The sequence below is a fragment of the Eschrichtius robustus genome, chromosome 4, assembly GCF_028021215.1.
Source record: "Eschrichtius robustus isolate mEscRob2 chromosome 4, mEscRob2.pri, whole genome shotgun sequence".
In the NCBI taxonomy this organism is placed as follows: Eukaryota; Metazoa; Chordata; class Mammalia; order Artiodactyla; family Eschrichtiidae; genus Eschrichtius; species Eschrichtius robustus.
In genome coordinates, this window is record NC_090827.1 from 63,693,654 (window position 1) to 63,713,936 (window position 20,283).

Here is a 20,283-nt window from a genome sequence, read left to right on the forward strand (position 1 = left end):
CCTGGTGCAGGGCCATATTGATCTGTAGCCTGAGAAATTAATCTTTGATGTCATAATCCACAGAGATGTTGAGGCTATTCACATAGCATAATTTAGCCTAAACTGATTTATATACAGAAATTGGTACCTAGAAATGCAGCGCTACCCTAACAAAAACCTAAACTATGTGACATTGGTTCAGGGGCCAGCCTGTGTGTGGTGAGGAAGCTTTGTTAATGCAGTCTGGAAAGATGAAAATCTATGCACTGGCAAAACATTTGGTAAAACTGTTGCATGCATTAACTTGGAAGACAGTTAACGTGTTGAGTGATCTTTGGAATTCTGCGTAGAGGTTGGTAAACAAAATTAGTGGTACTCCTTCCTTCCTATATATTACAAGACAGAGATTAATTGGTTTAAGGGAAAAAAGTAAATTTGCAATCAGAGATGAGAGGGAATAGAATTGAAAGATTCATTTGTTTCTCTTCCCCAAACATAAAAGGCAAAACTAAGAGGGCATTTGACCTACAAAAGGACAAATAGAATTCACCTCACTCCAAGGACCAAATCAAATATGACCATAATGTCGTTTGTTAAGAATTTTGAATTAAGATGGAGTCCTTTCAGTTGGATGAAATAGCTCATGGATAAGAGATTAAAGGCATGAATCTACCCCACCTCCAAGAAACCTTATTAGCTCAAGTCGCCTGTAATTAAGTTTAGAGAAAGAGGCATGTCTTGAAAAGAATTGCAGATGAGTCTATAGGCACATGAAGCTGCTAGAATCAAGTAAATTAAATAGCCTTATTCTGAGAGTATTGTATTAGTTGAGACTAAATACGATTGTAGCTGTTCTTGACTAAAAATTACCCTTGGGGTCCTGAGTATTCCATGTAGAGAAAGTAGGCTGAGAAAGCTATTTAGTCCCAAGGAGGACATACTCCAATGTCCTCTTCAATTGTGGCCAAGAAGGACATTGGGGAAAGAAAATCTTTCCAGAGAGTAGAGCCAAGAGCCACGGAGGATGACAGACTGGGAGCTTATTCTCTGGGAACAGAAGAGGGGTTTAATCAAGGAGTATTCTTCATCTTCAGAGTAGGGGTGGTTCTTGAAACATTGACTCAATATGATTTCAGAATTGCTTCATGCCTCTCATTATTTCCCTTTCTTCCTGAAAGGAAATATTTGTTGTAATTAGCCTCTCTGTCTTCCATCATTGAATTGTGGATGCGAATTGCAGGGTCTCTTGAGAAAGAGAAACCATACTCAGACCTGACATAGTAAAGACAATCACAAAATTGTTTTCTTTCATCTTGATGCTGCTTCTGGACTTTTGGATTTTTCTCCTCTGGGAGAGAAATGAGTACATTTTGTTTGCAGTAGGAAGAGAAGCAAATATTTGTGAATAAGTTTGGAGACTGTGCTAGATTGTATTTTGTACTATTCTTCATTTGCTGTCTTTCCCTGTGGGAGGATTATACATCCCTCCCTGATGACCTAAACTTGGTCATGTGGCTTGCTTGGGACGATGAAACATGAGCAGAAGATTTAATAGCCATCAATGGTTCTCTTGTGCTCTCTTTTCCCTCTGCCATGAATTCAGCTATATCCAGATGGGAGTACTCCATCAACCTGGGTCTTGGTGCAAAGATGACATGGAGCAGAGCTCCAGCCAACAATGGACTTGCTGCATAAATCAGAAATAAACCTTTTTTTCTTATAAGCCTATATGTTTTTGAAGCTTTTGTTACCTCAACATAATTTTGCCCAAGCTGACCAATATGGCTTTTCTCTCCCTCTTGGAGTTTTGCCAAACATAATGACCTTTTGAAAGATGTCCTTGAGCCCCGCGGCATTTATTTGAGATGTGAGTTTCTAATATAGTCTCACCCCCACCAAACAGGTGTTTCAGCTGTTGGTTGGGAGCACGAGTCACCCTATTGTGTCACAAGAATAAGTGCCAAGATGTCATGTTGGGGGAACTAGACTTGTTTTCTCATGTTCCTGTGAGATCACTGAAGTTGGGGAGAGACCTGTGGAAGCTGAGCTCAGCAGGTTTCCACTTGGGCTTGGGATCAGGATGTATTCCTAGGGAACTGCACAAGAGAGAAAACCCTACTTTAAGAGGTGAGAAGGACCGTCAGCATAATGCCTATGCTTGTTTTGAACTGGAAAACTGAAGTCACTCTCATGGTGTCACAGACACTCACAAGGCTTGAGTCCCTAAGAGGAATCGAGGAAGCCTGTATCGCAGAGCTAGTGCCCCATTTATTGGTTTCTAAACTCCCACTAAAACTATATATTTATCATTCTCAGTCAGATAGCCCTTGTGGAGTCCATTGGCCTTTCATTGCAGTGAGACTTAGAGTGTAACTGAGCTAAAAGATCTCAGAACTTTTATCCAGAAAAGGAACAAAAACAACTTTGCTTGTCTGATTAAATTGGGAGGAGGGCTGGATTCCTGAGAAATCTGTTTTATAGAATATTTCCGAAGTGAAAACGTGTACTTTACGAAACATATTATTGAAGTGAATTGTTCTAATAATAACACCCATGGTTTAGTGGTTGGGGGCGGGGGCGGAGCGAGAGATCCTGGAGCCACACTGCTCAGGTCAGCTCGACCACTTATGAGCTGTGTGATTGACTCAGGATGGGCTCCTGGGAAACAGCCTCCAAAGCAGAGATTTCCCTGTAGGAGGCTCGTTCGGGGTGGTGCTCTGGGGATCACCGCTTGTGAGGGAGTGAGGGGAAGAGAGGTGAGTGGAAGTAAATGTTGGACTATGACGTAGTTGCACACGAGGCCTCAGCTTGTCCCCATGTGGAGCTCTAGAACTGGAATGGCCTTTCAGAAATGTCCTGAATTGAGGTAAGGGACATTGGATGTGGGTTGTCCCTGAAGACAGGAATAATCTTGGATGAAAGCAGCTCCCTGTAGCCAAAGGAAGTTTCTGGGGAGGGATTCACCTGTGACTGTCAGTAGCCAACACACCTAGAATGAGAGCCTGGGTCCTGAAGGAGAGCTGGGAAGTGCATCTCAGCACTGCACTTACCGCGGGCAATCCCTAACTTCTCCAGCCCTTGGTTTCTACGACTATAAAATGGGAGAAATAATAGTACCTCTCTCACTGGGTTGTTATGAGAACAAATTAATATTCGTAAAGCATCTGGAGCATTGCCTACCACACAGTGAGGCTACATATATGATTGTTAAATAATTAATTGTCCAGTGGAGGTTGTCAGGGACTACGGTTTAACAAATAGGGACGTTTTATAATTAGTCTATTAACTGTTTCTATGAGGATGGTCACCCTGAAAGTGCTTTGATATGTTTGAAATCAGTTAATTCTGAAATAGTTTAGAAGTTCTGCATGAAAATCTTAAGCGTTAGTTTGCTAGGAATCTACATGTTAGCAATCATGCAAATATAAAATTTATCTCAGGCTTTATTCAAATGATTACAGATTTTGAATTGCTGGAATGTGAATCAAAGAAGTATTACTTCTGACAGGAGCTGTACTAAATATTTTACATACCTTAACATCTTTTCTTATGCCTCATTCCAACCACCTTAAGAGATAGATACTATACTGTTATTACTTCTAATTACAGATGGGAAACTGAGACTCAGAAGGTTTTGCAAGGCTGGAATTCAAAGCTGACCCCAAAGCCTCAATGCTTAACCACTGTACTCCACTTCCTTCCCTGTAAGTAAGTCACCCACATACTCAGCTGTTCTAAGTCTTTGAAATATGTTTGATCTCTTAAGCATTGCACTAAAAAAAAAAGTAGCCTGTCAGTGTTATCCTTCACAAAGATTCATAAATAACTCAACAGCAACATTTTGCAGCTTCTTAATGGAAGACTCAAGCCTCCCATCTCAGCTAATAAATAATTAATATTTGAAATGTTAAACCTAACTTGTTTTCATAATGAAGATGTCAGCTTGCATGGTATTCTAGAAGCACTATATAAAAGGACACTTTTTGTATTAAATTGCATATTTAGTATGAGGATATGTATCATGGCATCAAAAATACACTCAGCACTTTTCTAATTATAGCTGCTAATCACAGTCTCACCCTTCAAAAAGCTGCTCCTTTAAAAACAGCTTATATATAGTCACTAACCCACTAAGTCATAGTTACTTGTAGCTCTGCCCAAAGTTAGCAATTGTGTCTGCCAGTTGAGAAACCTAATCAATAATTGAAGCGCCACTGTGGCTAATGCTCAACTGATGTACCCCCCTTGATAATTCTCTGAGTCTCAACGTTTGAAATAACCTGACTAAGCTCAATTTTTACCAGGCCAGCCTGACATTCAAGGTCGGGTGAAATAGGGTAAAAGAAGACAACAGCATTGCAGATGCTGGAGAATGGCTTGTTTTCAAAACAGAAGATATCACCGTGCTTCTGCACCTTTCAACATCCTTTCTTTCCACCCCTTGACACCAATCCCGATTTGTTTAGATAGTAGACTGAGATACCTTGGGCTCAGAAAGGAAAAACACCAACCCCAACCTAGCCCCAGAAGATGCTGATCAAATTCCTTTTAGATAGTGGTTGATCTAAATGTGGGGAGTAATTCAGATCTACCCAATGAGACACAGGGGAAGTCTGCTGGGCAGAGCTCCCTTTCCCAAATGTGAAGGCAAAGGCTGGCTAAGAGAAAGCCCTTAGCCTGTCTACCTGCTTCTTCCTGCTTTGATATGATGACAGAAAGTACAACAGTTCTCTTGTGAATATGAATGAAACAACAAAGAGAATCACAGAGATGCCAGCCCTGACAGCATCTAGACACTGAACAAAAGCCAGAAGCTGCCTAACCCCAGACTATTTAAGCCAAAGTTAAAATTTTTCAGTTCTTCCAAATACACTGCTGACAGATACTGTGTTCCCACACTTCTCTCCACCTTTTCTCTCTCACTCCCACTTCCCAACATTCTTTCAGCCTCCTTTTACGATGTCAAGGGTAATCTCATTTGCATGTTTTCTCAACATTTTTTGATGTCCCATGTTATTCCTATGGGTTGGTTCTGAATGTTGAAACCAATAAATAGTGTTTCCATTATTATGACTGTGGTTAATATTCTAATGTTAGCATGATGGCTATTTTTTTTTAGAATAACATTTAATAAGAAAATAATAATAACAACAACAAACAAAGCTATGGGGAGTATTCCCCTCTATGATTTACATGGAAGGAAGTCCACAGAATCCACAAATCTCGTCTCAGCTCAGGGCACTGCGGACATTCTGCAAAGCACAGAGTTAGGCCCTTAGCCAGGTCCAATACGTTCAGACATTTGGTATGATGGCTGTGTTAATATTCTAGCAGAGCCAAGTAGTGGGGTATAATTACAAATTCAATATAATTATACCTGAGCCACTCATAGGAGAATGTCAAGGTCCAAGTAAATTCTCTTTTCTTCCATTCCATCAAGAGTTCAAAACAAGTCTACTACATATTTGGAGTATTTACTGCTCATACAGTATTTATTTTTCCTGAAGTTCCTGACTGCTTTTGTTTTCTATTTGGGAAAATAAACACATGCCTTCTTCACCATATCCCCAGTGTCTTCCAGATTCTTACTCTAAGAATCTAGTGTATTCTTTTCCTTGATGTCTTCTAACTTCTATTCCAATTGGGACCGGTTTCTTAATTTTTAGACCATGACTTTCTTGTGCAACTTTTCTTTTTCCAGAACTTTCTAATTGCCCTTTTTTTTCCAATGCCTTTATCTTACACTCAAGTTTTCCAAGTTTCCAGTCATTTTAACCATTCCATGGAGTACTTTTTTAATGTCCTCTCCCAAAGCCCTCTGTCCTCTCGCATTGGTTTTGATTGGTTTCTAGGCCTGATGTAGATCTGTTATTCTGTTACTTGACTATTCAGTAAGGTTGGATCATTTGCTTTTTGTGACCTTGACTCTTTGTCTCAGTTAAATCCCTCACAGTGAGGTATCTTCTTAAGTAATTTTATAGAAGCAGGGGAACAGAAGATAAACTGTTTGGAATTTGATGATTTCTAAATATTTTATTCTGCCTTACACTTGATTGATGGGCTAGTTGGGTCAAAAATTTTTGGTTTAAAATTATTTTCCGCCAGAGTTTTTAAAAAACATTGCACTAATGTCTTCTAGCCTCCAATTTTGCTGTTGAAAAGCAAAATTGCTGTTGAAAAGAACCTTGGTTTTTATTTCTCTGTATGTGGCCTCTTTTTCTGGACAATTTTAAGATATTCTTTTATTCCTGTGTTCTGAAATTTTTATTCTTGGTAATCTGAAATCCAACAGTGCTATGCACATATATTTTAAATTATTTGTTCAGAGCTGTTCAGATTTGTATATGAAGATATGTAACAACCTTCATTTCTGAGAAATTTTCTTTATTATATATTGGTACCCTATACATTTTTTTTGACTATTTTTCTTTTATTTTTGATTCTGTATTTTGAAATATCTCACAAGCTTTATCTTCCAAATATTCTTTAATTTTTTTAAGATTTGGAATGGTATTTTAAATTTCCAAGTGTTACCTTTCATTCTTTGATTATTCTATTTTAAATGATCCTGTTCAAATTTTGTACAGGTGTTTTCTCAAATGTAAAACAAATTAGAATGATTTTTCTCAAGTTATCTCCAGTCTTTGAAATGCTTGTTTTCATAGGATTGATCTTTTCTATTAATCTCAGTCTTTCTCAGTAACGCTTAAAGGATTTCTTCAAACATTTTGTGATTCTTATTGTCTATACGTATCTACAGGGTGCTTTATGTCTGTGGGTGAGTCTTGTTGACTCTCAGGCCTTGCCTGAGTGTACAGAAAGATAATTACTCATTAATGTCAGATGAGGAGAGTTATTTTTTTTAACAGGAGCTCCCAATTTTTCCCAAGGCAATTTGTTCTGTTATGTTAGAGAAAAACCCTGTTTTTTTCTTCAACTTAAAGATAAGAGCTTGGTATTAGGCTTATTAGCAAGAAAAGGCGGGAAAGGGGATATATATATACACACACACACACACACACACACACACACACACACACACAACCTGTTAATATCCATTCTCAGCCCTCCACTTCCCATTCCCATCCTTGGTCCTACCTGCAACCTCTGAGTCTGAGCCTTGCTGAGATTCTCCTGGTTGTCCATCTATGACCTTAGTGCAGGCTGCTTCACACGTGTTGTAGGCTGCAGCTTCCTACAGTCTGCTTCAGCATCCAAACTTGCATTTACCTTTCATCATTAGAATTTTGTGGGAGTTTCTGGTCTACCTGTGCTACCTTCCATATATTTTTTTTTTATTCCTTTACAATCACTTTAATGGCATTTTAGAGAGGAGAAGTCTTAGTTCACTAATACGCACAAAAGTCAGTTTTACATTAAAATAAAATGATCCTGGATGCAAGATAGGGAGTATATTTTCAACAGGCAAACCTAGAGGAAGAGGCACCAGTGGGAGGCTAGTTCACTAATCCAAGTAACAGATGATGGAGTCTAAACTAATGTAGTGGCCATGAAGATATTTATAAAAAGTTAATTATTTAGATCTACTAAGGAGATAAAATAGAACTAGTGATTCACTGAATGAATGAAATGAGGAAGAGGCAGGAATTACGGATGACATTTAGGCCTCTGGCTTGAGCAACTATGTGGCTGATGGCATCACTTGTTGACATAGGGAACAAGAGAGAGTATGTTCCAGTGAAATAGGTGGATGGTTCAATTTGGGTATGTTAACACGTGTTACTTAAAGACAAATATTCCAAAATCAGTTGCATATATAAGTCAGAAGCTCGGGAGAGCAATCTGGGCTGAAGATGCAGATTTGGTAGTTATCCACACGCTGATGCTATTTACTGCTTACCAATGGTTCTTTCTCATCCCTCCTATTTGCTCCCCTGACCCTCCCCACTCCACCCCACCACCATTCTCTGATTATAAATGAAGGCTGAACTGAAATTTCCTAGAGGGTTGTAAATATTACATGGAACCCTGGGGAGTCTGTGTTATGTATCTTTTGTGGAGCACCATTCCAGGATTTTAATTTGCATAATTTTTAATAAGTGCTTATACTTAGCTCTTTTGCTTTGAGAATTGACGAAATACATCAGTATCATATAAAGAGTCAAGAAAAATGGCGTTTTCTATTTCACTAACCTTATAAAAGAAGAATAACAATACCATCTTCTCAATAAACCATTTCATTGATCTTAGTGGACATACTTTTTCTTGCTTTGAACCCTTGCATGATAGTACTTCCTTAAGACTTGAATAGCTATTCTCACAATTTCTTATTTTACATAATTTGAACACCTATTTTATCCTCCTGCCTAGAGTGATGAAAAGCAATCAGAGGTAGGGACTTGGACTTACTTATATTTGTATTCCCACCAGCACCTAAAGACGTAAAATAACAGGCGCTTAATAATTATTTGAAGAGTTGAACAGAAGCACTTGACACTCATAAATGCATAAAGTTACTTTATTTTAAGTATACATTTAATTTTTAAAAATATAAATGCTAAAATATCTCATCTTCTTCATCTCTTAATTCCATAAAAGTCACAATAGAAAGCTTCATAAAACTGTAAAATACTATAATGTTATAGGAATTTTAGGTTTTATATTGGAAAAAAATTATTAGTAATATATTGAAATGTTCTGTACTTTATCATTTTGTTCCACCATGTTGATCTACTTCACTTAAAATAAAAAGATGCATCATTTCTCCAAAGTTAATAAAGACTTAAGAGAATAAAAATAAGAGTATCTGAAAGTGCGTATTGATTCTGAAAAGTAATGTGTACAGATATGTACCAGCCATGAAAATGGCTAAAAAGAGGCAACTATTCATTCTCTTCACATTGTAGGACTGGGACAAAGTTACTTATGGCTCTAAAAATTTCACTGGATGACTTTAGCCCTGAGTTGAAATATCTGCCTAAGAAACAGAATTCAGGATTTTTGTATGTACCCATAGAGCACAAAGAAATGAGCCAAAAAATAGAACATATCCGAATTCCTGGTCAAAACGTAACTTGACTGGGTAGCATATATCACAAAACTTTTTTATTTCAGGCTGCAATGAAGCTTGATGAAATCATCATCTAAAAACTCCCAAGGCCCAAGCAAAATATCATTTGACTGTATTCAGACACTTGGTGCCACTGGGCTTCATGCTCATGCTGTGAAGAGGGGATGTGAAATCTCATAAATAAGAAAATCTCAAGTTCCTGCACCAAAATCATTAAGTGGTATGAAAAGGATTGAAGAAAGCTTTGTCCCATCCCCTGAACAATGTCAACCTCTGTAATACAACTCAAATGGTTTTGTTTTTGTTTTTTAAAGATAGTCAGCAGTCAATACATTTCAAGTACTTAACACAGTTTAAAAAAAAGAAGCAAAAACTTGGAAGACAATCATTCTCTGTATTAAACACCGATATATAGCTGATAAAAGATTTACTCTGTGTGTGTTGGTGCACGTGCATAAAAATATATACCAACTGAATTTCTGACAGCAGACAATTGTTTCTCTTTCCCCCTTTCTTTGAGGTGGTGGGCGGCTGAGTAGAAAAGGTTTGTTTTCCTACTTCTCTGACTTCCTCCATCCCCCCACCCCACTCTACCGCCTGACTGGACCACAAAATGATTCCAGTTCCCAGTGTGGAACACAAAATGATTAGGATTCCAAGTTGGCCACTGTTTTACATAGTAGAGTGACTTTTTTTCAAGGAAAACAGTGTCTCCAAAAGATTTTCTTTCAAATGCAAAACCATGGGCCTTTCTGCTCTGATAAAGCAGACTCTTGACCTGGTGATGCTTTCCTTCCAATGGTAAGTCTGTACTACCACAGGACTTCTAGTTAACAACTACACTTACTGCTTTACTTCTAACAACTTGAATCTCTTCTCTTTGTATTTACATCAGGAAGAGACACTTGGTAAACAATTTACTGTTGTATTCTGTGTGTCCAGTTTACAGAGAAACAAAACCACCAAAAATCTGGTTAGTTCTTTGATAGTGTGTAAATTCAGTTAAAATACAGATAATTCGGTGGCTCTGTGTGGACCTCAGGGTTTGTTTGTTTGTTTGGTAACTATCTGTGTTCCTCTGAAAGTAAATGATTTTTAAAATACTTCCCTGGGTTCCAAAATATTGAAAAAGTTTGATACTAACTGTTCCTTTAAAGCAAATACAAGGTGCCACTCGGCATTCATATCATGAGTATCGACCTTCTGTCACAGAATATGGATCATAAATGAAGGTGCAGGTAGCTTTTAGATATACTCAAAGGCTGAAATACTGAGTTAAGTTGCTTCAGGAGTTCTTTGAAAGGGACAGAGAGGGGCATGAATCCTCAAATACTTGATTCATGATCAGAAAAATAAATTATTCTATCTAGAGCTTTTATAAAAGTGAACAAAAGTGTCTTTAATTTAACAAGATCCTAGGTTAGGCTAAATTTAATATGCATGGCTTTTAAACATTTTATTCATGCTCAGGAGAAACAAAGAGAAAAGCTTCATATAGTTTTATATTAAGGTAATGAAAAACTAGATAATACAGAGTAATCATTTTAAGGATAGCTCTAAATACAAACATGATGCCAAAATTTGGCATGTGAGGTTTTAACAAATAACATTCACTTTGCCACCTTCATTTTAATGAAAAAAATTGTAGGTCATTTATGTCTAATTTGTATAAAATTTCAAGTTTTAAGATTATCAGATACTATAAAAGTAACAGTTAATTTAGAACAATACAATTTTTATAATCAAAATTTCAACAGGACAGAATTGTAATTTAATTAATATAAGAACGAGTGGGAGTCAATATGTGCATATTATGAAACCAAAATAAGTGGTTTCGCTCTGCTTCTAGTACTCCTCCAACGACCGTAGTCAGCATATATCACAAATATGGTTACAGGAATCCAAAATTATGGATTCAACGTTTAAAATGCTGTTTTTAATGCAGATTCATAATACATAATGCAGCCTATTAAAACACTACATTTAGATAACATGCTAAATTTGGTTAAAGATCTAATTTTCTTTTTTCTAACTTTCAATATGGTACTTTGAAATACACATACACACACGTATATAGACATGTATATTCTATACGCCTCAATCACAAAGAATAATTGCCTTTCAATCTTAAAGACAAGTGTGAGTATTGTTAAAATGTATATATATATACTTCTGCGATCCAACTGCATTCTCATAGACACTTTATAAATGTAAAAATGGTCTATCACAGTCCTATGCATTTTGTATTGTAAATAAGGGCTATTGTATCAGTGATGGTGACTGCTGTCTGGGTGATAAAGTATATTTACCCTCATTTGCATAACAGTAAGTCTCCTGGACCTCTGATGGATTTTTCATATGTGGTTTGGGTTTTATAAAAACTGACACGAGAGGCTAGATAACTTTGCCCTTCGCCTACCATCACTCTGTCTCTTTCTACCCTTGCACATTATGTGTACCAGCCACACACAGAGTACATACACAAACACACAAATGTTTTCAAAATGAAAAAAACGTCTAACAATACTGCATAGGACATCAAAATGGTAATACAATCAGCAACTTTGCCCGGATACTACTATTATCAAAACATCAGTTATTCCCATTACAAAGGAGTGTCTCCCTCCTCCCCCAATCTCCTTCATAGAACAGTTAAATTTCTCTTAAAGAAAGGGAAAAATGGATGCTTAGAAACATGGTGTTTTTAATCCGATCTAGCCCTCTGGCATACCCTAGAGGTGGTGTATATGTGTGTGTGTGTGTGTGTGTGTGTGTGTGTGTATGTTTATGTAAAAATCACATTATATACAATACAATTTTTACAGAAAGCCTGGCAGCTACAAATAAGAGGTAGAACTACTCAAAACTATGTTTCCTGCTGCAGGAAAATATTCATTTTCTTTACAGTAATTAAAAAAAAGTTTAAAAAATTGACAAAAAATAAGTTGCAGGTTAGACCCCATAATTTAAACAACAAAATCTAGGAAGAAAAATATTCTTCAATGTACTCAACAGATAAGTTCATTAAAGGGTAAAAAAAAGTTGCATAGGAAAAAAGGGACATTCCAGCACTTGCTACAATGATGGCAATAGTTTCTCTAGTGGGAGTAAAGTACCTTTAGTTTTTCTTCTTTTGATAACTCTTAAGAGATTAGGGTTTATAAGCAAGAGCAAGTTAGAATAGCAGCACTTTTTCCAGTCCTGGAGAGTGCTATAAGCGAGAAGGGACTGTCTGGAGGTCAAGGTTTGTTCAACCAGACAGAAAGACAAGCCAGTAAGCACAGCTCCAAAGCTCAAGGTGGAAGTTCCTTCAATATTTTAATAAAAGGTGTTATAAAATCCTTAATACTTTTGTCCTCTGCTTAATAAAGGAAAAGGACAGGGTCTGTGTGTGTCTTGAGAGACAGAGGAATTTGGTTGTCAGAGGACACATTTGAAAGTATAAGAACAAAGAGGGGATTCCTCAGATGTTGTTTATAAGGAACGGTGCACTACTGTCTTGATTTTACCTATGCAAGAGAGAAGCAGAGAGAGCACTGTATTGTTTGGCCAGTGACCAAAAACCAAAACAAACAAAAATTAAAAAATAAACAACCAGACAAAAAACAAGAACATAAACAACAAAAACTGTCAGTTGTAAGAAAGACAAACAGGTTACAATGTAGTTTCTGTTCCCTTGCTCCTCCAGAAATAATCATTGTCTTCAGGCTCAAGTTCTATTCTAATTTGAGGCACAACTTTTACTGGAGTTCTAGAAGGACTAGAGAAAAACAAAAAGGAAAGAAAAAAAAAGTAAGTAAATCAGAATTCCTTTACCATCTGTCAAATGTTTATGCATTGTACAGAAGTCAAATGGGTCCTTCTTTGTTCTCTTTAAATACTTACTTCCTCTTTCTGTATTAAAAACAAACATTTTTTAAATGGGATGAAGTTACCAAATAGAGTTAAGAAATTCAAGTAAAAATTTCATAAGCTCTCACACCTAGATTAGAAAAAAAAAACAATCAAGAAAGAGGACTTCCAGGTGGGTGACACTGTCAGAAGTTGAAGGACAGAAGGACTGACATGAAGAAAATATTCAGAGATTTCACGATTTTGAAAATCAAGGAGGATCTGAAATCTCTAGAGTTGTGTTAAGAGGGAATAAAACTATTGGAGAAGAGCCGCCAGGAAATGCCAGCTACCCTTAAAACAGAGATGATGCTGACATGACAAGAGCTAACACTGATCCTGGGCTTTACCTTAATGATACTGAAAGATTCCATTATTTCTAAGAGTAAGTCAAGTAGGTCTCTTAGAATGTTTTCTACAAGTAAAAGCTGGGATGAGGTCTGGTGACTAGATAATTTATTTAAGATAAATTGTAGAGGATGGAGAACAGGGCGTTCTGCCGATAACCCGCCATTGGTTCCATTTCTGTGGGGTGATCATCCCACAGAATAACGTAAAATACTGGGCTGTCCTTTACCTTGGCATACCGAGTGACTGAAGGAAAGGAATTTTATCAGCATGATGTGTGGCGTTCAAGGAATGTTGGTGATTTTTCCCCTAAAAAAAAAAAATTTTTTTCAAATCATAAATAATAGTCATTGGTAAAGTATAACATTAGAATGAAAAATTTTTAAATCTTCACAAAAATGGATGCATCTTTCACAACTGGAAAGAGTAAGAAAGACAAGTTTAGACAATATCAATAAACACAGTATCAAGCTAAGAATCTAAGTAGTGTGATGAAGTCAAAATCACTCAGTCTCTTTTATTCTAGGTTTTCTAAAATGGGCCAATGTTGTTCTTTTCAGCGAGGGGGCAGGGTAAATCATTCCTAGAGGGTGATAGCACCTACTTAATGTCTAAGACTTGTCCTTGGATTTCCTGCCATGTTCAGAGTTCATAATTTTGTCCTGCTGTTATTCATGCAGGTAAAAAAAAGATTTTGAGAAACTTACTTATACTGCAACTCTACTATCCATTTTGTTCTTTCATGGATTAATATGATACTAGAAAAGATTTTAGAATGATCATTGGTATTTTGCTTAAGTAAATTTCTAATATCACATCCACTAATTTCAATGTATCCTTTTAAAGCGTTTTTGAGAAAATGAAGAACAACTAGCACTAAATAACCAACTTGCCACAGACTTTTTCCAGGAGCCTCGAATTCTAGCTGATGATTTTTTTTTTTAAGCAGCCTTTAAATTGTACTTAGAAGAGCTGTGCTAGGTTATGATGCCAACAGAAGACATCCTTTCATAGCCTCTTTTTGCTATTTAATGCTCTAGAAATGAAAAATGAAACCAGACAATGGTTTGGGGAGCTTGAACTTACAAAGAAAATATTCAACTAAAGCCCGTTGATGGATTGAGAAGAAAGTAGCCTCAGTCACAAGTTACAGGCTACAGATTGGACACCAAAGGTGAGATTGCCTTAATTCTCTTTTCTTTAAACCAGCCTCCAAGATGGCCCCCAATGCACCCTGCCTTCTGGTATTCATGTCCTTATATAATTTCTCCTCACACTGTACCAGGGTTGGTTTGTGTGACCAATAGAATATGGCAGAGGAGATGGTATATGACTCCTGAGATTTGGTTATAAAAGACTGCAGTTTCTGTCCTGGTTTCTTCTCTGTTATCACTGGCAGCCATGTCATGGGCAGCCCTAAGAGATGCCCATAAGCCAAGGAACTAAAGTCTCCTGCCAACTGCCTTGTGCTTGAGCTGGGAAGCAGATCCCCAGTTTCAGTCAAGTCTTCAGACTCAGCTCCAGCTAAGAGCTTGACTGCAATCTCACGAGAGCCCTTGAGCCAGAATCAACCCAAATCAGCAGTTCCTAAATTCCTGAACATCAGGAACTGTGGGAGGAGATACAGGTTTGTTGTTTTAAGCTGCTGAGTTTTGTGGTAACTTGTTACACACCAATACATAACTAAAATACCCATTTTTTCATAAATAGTCATTCATTTCAAACTTTTCTTGGTAACATCTTATTGAAGTTGAAGAAGCACTATCAAACAGAAATGAAAGTACTTCAACTGTCTTTTCCTATAACAAATCAGTATACTTTGAAGTGCATCTGGATCTAAAAGAATATGTTTTCTTCAAATGAGAACTCAAAGTAAAGTAGTTTGGAGGCACTTGCTGCTTGCTATTGGAAAAGCTTGAGATATTCACTAATGTTACTACAGAGGTTTTCACCCTTTTCAAATGGCCTGTTAACTCAATTACAAAAGAAAAGATGACAGGTCAAAAACCATTATACCTTAGCCACCAGGCTATTACCCCAGAAAGACCAGTGCAGTTACAAAGATAATTTTGAAACAGCAGAAAGGGAATGAAGAAATTAGGAAGAAAATGCAAATATCTTATAAGCTATACCCAAAGAGCGGTTGTTAATATTTTATGATTGCCAATTTAATTGAAAATAACAATTATTCCAAATTCTCAGTATTAACAATTGATTCATTGATCTTTGAGAGACCCATTATGCAATTTCTCTTTTGAGCTGATTTGGTCATTGGTGGAAGCCTAAGGAAGACAAACAGTAACAGACAGTGATGTAGTACTAGAAGCTGCCATTCTACATACCAGCAGAAAAAAAGGGAAATCAATTAAAAACATGGTGACGAATTTAGCAATTCAAAGAAACCGGCAATAACTTGGATCAGAGAAAAGATGACCAAATAAAAACTTAAATGGTTATGGATAAAAGAAAAAGGTAAGGAGCGAAGGTCAAGGAATGTAAAAATGAAGTTTCATAATAATTAATGTAAATCTTCACATAGAAAGAAAAGAAAGAAAACAGAGGAAAAGTTAATGAAGATGATAGTCCTAAAGTTTTTTCTCTGTAAGTGCAAATCATATTCAAGCTGGCATGCAAGAGGTTAGTTCTACTCACTGTCGGAAGGTTTGCTATCACTTAGGAAAGGCTGCTGTTCCATGATGTCCATTGGAATTTTAATACTTGGAACTTTTTCTGAGTATGGGCAGTCAGACTGTGAAAGAAATTTATAACAGTTTTTAGAAAGCTTTTACTATACAGACCTCCCTACCTCCCAGTATTGATTAAACCTATCATATTGTCATTTACATTGTACTAAGGAGAACAGCCTTAGATATAATCACTTCTCCTTTGCTGACTTTTCAAGTTTTATGGCATCTGCCTCTCACATTTGTTTTCCTCTCTTCTGAGTTAAGGGGATTAAGTCAATTAAAACTAGAACCACACCAAATGGAGATCACTACAAATTAAACAACTGTAAAGCTTTCCATAAGCTGGATTTACAATCAAATATTTATGGGGGTTAGTTGTATGTGTGTGTGAAGCAAATAATCTCAAGCGTGAAAGACTATAATTTAGGAGACTTCCTAAACTATAATATGGTCTTGAAATTTTTGTTTCCTTTATGCTTTCTGATTCCACCTCCAGGAATATGATGACTTATCTTTCCTTCCAAGACAGGTAAGAAGACTTTTTTCTAATATCTACTCACAAGGGGTCATTTACATAGACTTGAAAATAAACCCTCTCCCTTACTCTAATATTCCATCAGAACTATTTTGTAGTTTAAGGCTCATCTCAATTTGCTTATACCAAATATATTTGGCAACTTAGCAAAACATGAGAAAATAAAGTCAAAAGGAAGGTGCCTATGATGGCCAGATAGGCAGAGAAGAATCATAACCAAAATAAAATGATAAAACCAGGCAGCTAATCATGAAGCTTCTTAAAGAACAGACCACCTAAGCCAAAACTGTAACAGATTTCCACAGGATTATCACTTTACTGTTTGTTAGAATTCATTATATTGAATCCATGTCTATGCCTGGACTCAAAAGATGGAATTCATCTCTTAACTGAAAGTACCAAGGAGATGATGACCTTTAGCTGAAAGGGAAAAAATAGGAACTAGGGGTGAAAGGAAGTAAGAAAAAAATGAATCTTAACATAGAGCTACTACGCACATTGAAAATTTCTTTATGATGAATCTAAAGAGGGTAATGAGCCACAATATTCTTTTCAAAGATTAAAATATTGTACTTCACTTGAAAAAAAAATGAAGATGCCATGTGCCCCTACCTTTGTAAGAATGTCAAGGACAAGTGTTATTACAGTATTTCAAAGTTTCCCCCGATAATAGCATTTATAGATGAACAGGTTGGCAGCCAACCCTTAATCATAGCCTACTGGGAGGGTTCAAAAATGACTGAGCAGCTCAAAATACTGGCAAGCCATAATTTTCACTAATTCTGCTCACAAATATTAGAGTTGGAACTCCCATGCCCTCGTGTGGCTCCCGACATCCATGGATCTCACACCACACGATGCCCAGGTGAACATCAGGACAGCTACATTTCAAATGGAGAACCCCAAATAATGGCCTCAACACACAGAACGTATTACACAGATATACTCTGGCTGGATTCACTGTCTAGGATATATATATAAGCTTGTTTGTTTGTTTGTTTTGGTGGGGTCGGGGGAAGAAAAAGAGGAAAAGAAGGAAACAAGAATCACACATTATCTTCAAGAAATCTGTTGGAAATATGGATTCAAAATGATAAATATTATTAATATAAGAATAGCATTATTTAAATAAGATATGATTTGTTGAAAATCAAATCTAAGACTTAGAAGACCTTCTCAGGAGCTCATTTGATCCAACTTCTGACACTAGAGAGCACTAAATTTAAAACATTCTTAAAAGTGGATATTTTATTGCTATTTTTTTCTTAAAAGCCATTAGAGAAGAGGATTCCATAATATTATTTCATACATTTGTAATGTATAATGAATTTTAAGTTTGATGTACATGTACATAAACTGAAATACTTGTTTTGAAAATTCAAGATGAAATACTGCTTTAATTATCTCAGTATTTCTGGCAGGTTTTTCTTTTTTTTTTTTTTTTGTCTAGAGTAGCCTAGAAATTTATTTCAAATTTTGATTTCTATTCAATGTGTAAACGCATCATTCTTTTTAATACTGCATCTTAATCTGTTCTGCAGTTTAAGCACATTCTCTCTTTTTCTGTCATCATTGCAAACAGAAAATCTATATACATGTTCTCATTGAAGATGGATGGTGACAGTCACAAAAGCTCCCTCAGACTCTTTTTCTCTTTAGCTAAATGTGCCTCATATATTTAGCCTTTTCTTATTGGATCAATTTATCTGAAATCCAATTTTGTCTGTTGCCTCCCTTCACTGTACTGTTTCCAAGTTCTCCAAAAATAATACAATCAGACAGCCTGACCAATCGAAAATAACCAGACAGGCCTGGATGAGAGTTTTGCCTTTGCCAATATGTGTACACTTAGAAAAATGACTTAACGTTTCTCAGTCTAAATTTCCCCGTCTGTAAAACAGGAACAAAAATATACTATAAAGAGCTGCTTTAGCAATTAAGAACAAGGTATGCCTGATCCATCAAAATGATCAAGTACAGAGCAGACACCAAAAATTAACTAGACTCCCATGTTAGAATGAGATACTGGGGATTCCACTAGAATGGGGATACTGCATTGTGTAAAATCTAGAACAAACCTACAAATCTTCGTATAGAAGGTGTCATTTTGGCTGTCCTTTCAAAAGGCTACTGAGATAAGCTATTGGGGTGTTTGTGTGTGTGTGTGTGTGTGTGTGTGTGTTAAAGAAAAGTAAATCCCAGATTTCCTCTTAGCACTGATCACAGACCCCTACTGAAACACCAAGATCTCTGTGAAATGGCTTCCTAAAAAGTGGACATTTTATTTCTCAACTTAGTCATACGATTGCAAGAGGATCACCTAAATTATGACACTGACTGCTATAATTATGTAGAAAGACCCCAAATTCCAATTTCCGCTCCTTTTTATTGAAAGGTTACAGAGAAGTGATCTCAAATCATGTCAAATCCCAATGCAAGGATAAGTACAATAGCAGAGAACTTCGGTTGAGAGCCCACTCAAATAGACACACAGATCACAGGAGGTGAGGTCACCAGCATTTGTCCACATTAGGCTTAAAATTATGTAAAACTGAGTTATTATCTCAAATTTAAATCCTGGATTATCAATAATAAACCCAATACATTTTATAGCATTACGAAGCAAGCTTCCTTTTTATGTACGAGATCAGAGATTGAAGTTTTTTAGATATGGTGGGTTTTGTTTTTTTAGAAGTCATTATATCATTATCAGTGTATTCACAGTTACAGAAGGACTTCAGAAAATACTTAAAAAAAAAACAAAGAGAGAAAATAAAGGGCAAAGGAAGGTGAAAAGTGACAAGTAGCATGACCAGGTAAACATCCTTGAAATTCAGTCATACATCGCACACAAGGGTTAAAAGAATACCATTTTCACATTCGTTTAACTAACTTTGGAATTTTACTTCGGAATTTTAGAAAGCTCCTTACATCGTCATTGTCACTGTCCAGACTTCCCTTCTTCTTTTTCTTTTTCTTCTCATCCTCCTTCTTTTTCTTATCCTTTTCTGGAATGACATCATCGAGGAAGCTGAGGTCGTGCTGGGAGAAGAGGTAGTCCATGCCTTTTCTGACAGCTACAAGTGCCAAGATCTGGAAGAATAAATATAAAAAGTAGGAAAGAACCCATGTCAGAATAAGAAGTCAGAGTGAGTACTAATACTGCCCTAGCAAAGTCAGTAGAAACCTATTTTGTACAAGTCTAGAGTATGACAGAACTCATCTTGCTTGTATGGACTTACATTAAGTAGACCATAAGCATCTGCTTCATGGAGAAAGGTGGTTCATAGAAGCCTTACTTTAACTCACTGTATTTTGTTCACCTTACTGTATGATCCCTTCATTTGGAATTTCCATATGAAAAGATTATTTTTTAAACCATTTTCTTCCATGTCAGATTTTTAATAAAATATCTAAAAGTTTCAAGGGAAAAAACAGCCTGTGTATGATTTCTAATTATTCAAAATTAAAACATTACACAGGTTTTTGAAAGTCAAGAAAATCTGTACAACGCATAGTACACTGAGACATCTTCAAAGTATTAATAATGAGGTAGTATTTGAGTTTGCACAGACTATTTCATCTGCTGGGGCAACTTCAATCACCACTATTAATTGAGTCAGACGCTGTGCTAAACTCTTAGACAGTATTTTCTCATTTATTCCCACAACAAACCTGAAAGGTAGATGTTAGTATCTATCCAAGAGCGGAGGAAATTAAAGCTTAGTGACGTAAGTTAAGTTATCCAAGATCACAAAGCCAGATAAAGGAAGACTACAAAGGGTCCCAGTTTTCTAACTCTAACCCTAGCA

General features: G+C 36.5%; 1 protein-coding gene across 3 annotated transcripts in view; it reads right to left on the reverse strand.

The window, feature by feature from the left end:
* Positions 1–8,512: 8,512 nt before the first annotated feature.
* The window catches only part of SLC4A4 (solute carrier family 4 member 4), a 346,852-nt gene continuing 335,081 nt past the window's right edge, over positions 8,513–20,283 (reverse strand). For all 3 annotated transcript variants that reach the window (XM_068542846.1, XM_068542845.1, XM_068542847.1), the window contains 4 exons: positions 19,403–19,564; positions 15,902–15,998; positions 13,479–13,558; positions 8,513–12,770 (listed from right to left, as the gene is read on the reverse strand). In XM_068542846.1, the coding sequence (XP_068398947.1) occupies positions 13,515–13,558; positions 15,902–15,998; positions 19,403–19,564 (303 nt within the window). In that variant the 3' untranslated portion in view covers positions 8,513–12,770; positions 13,479–13,514. The remainder of the gene's footprint in view (positions 12,771–13,478; positions 13,559–15,901; positions 15,999–19,402; positions 19,565–20,283) is intronic.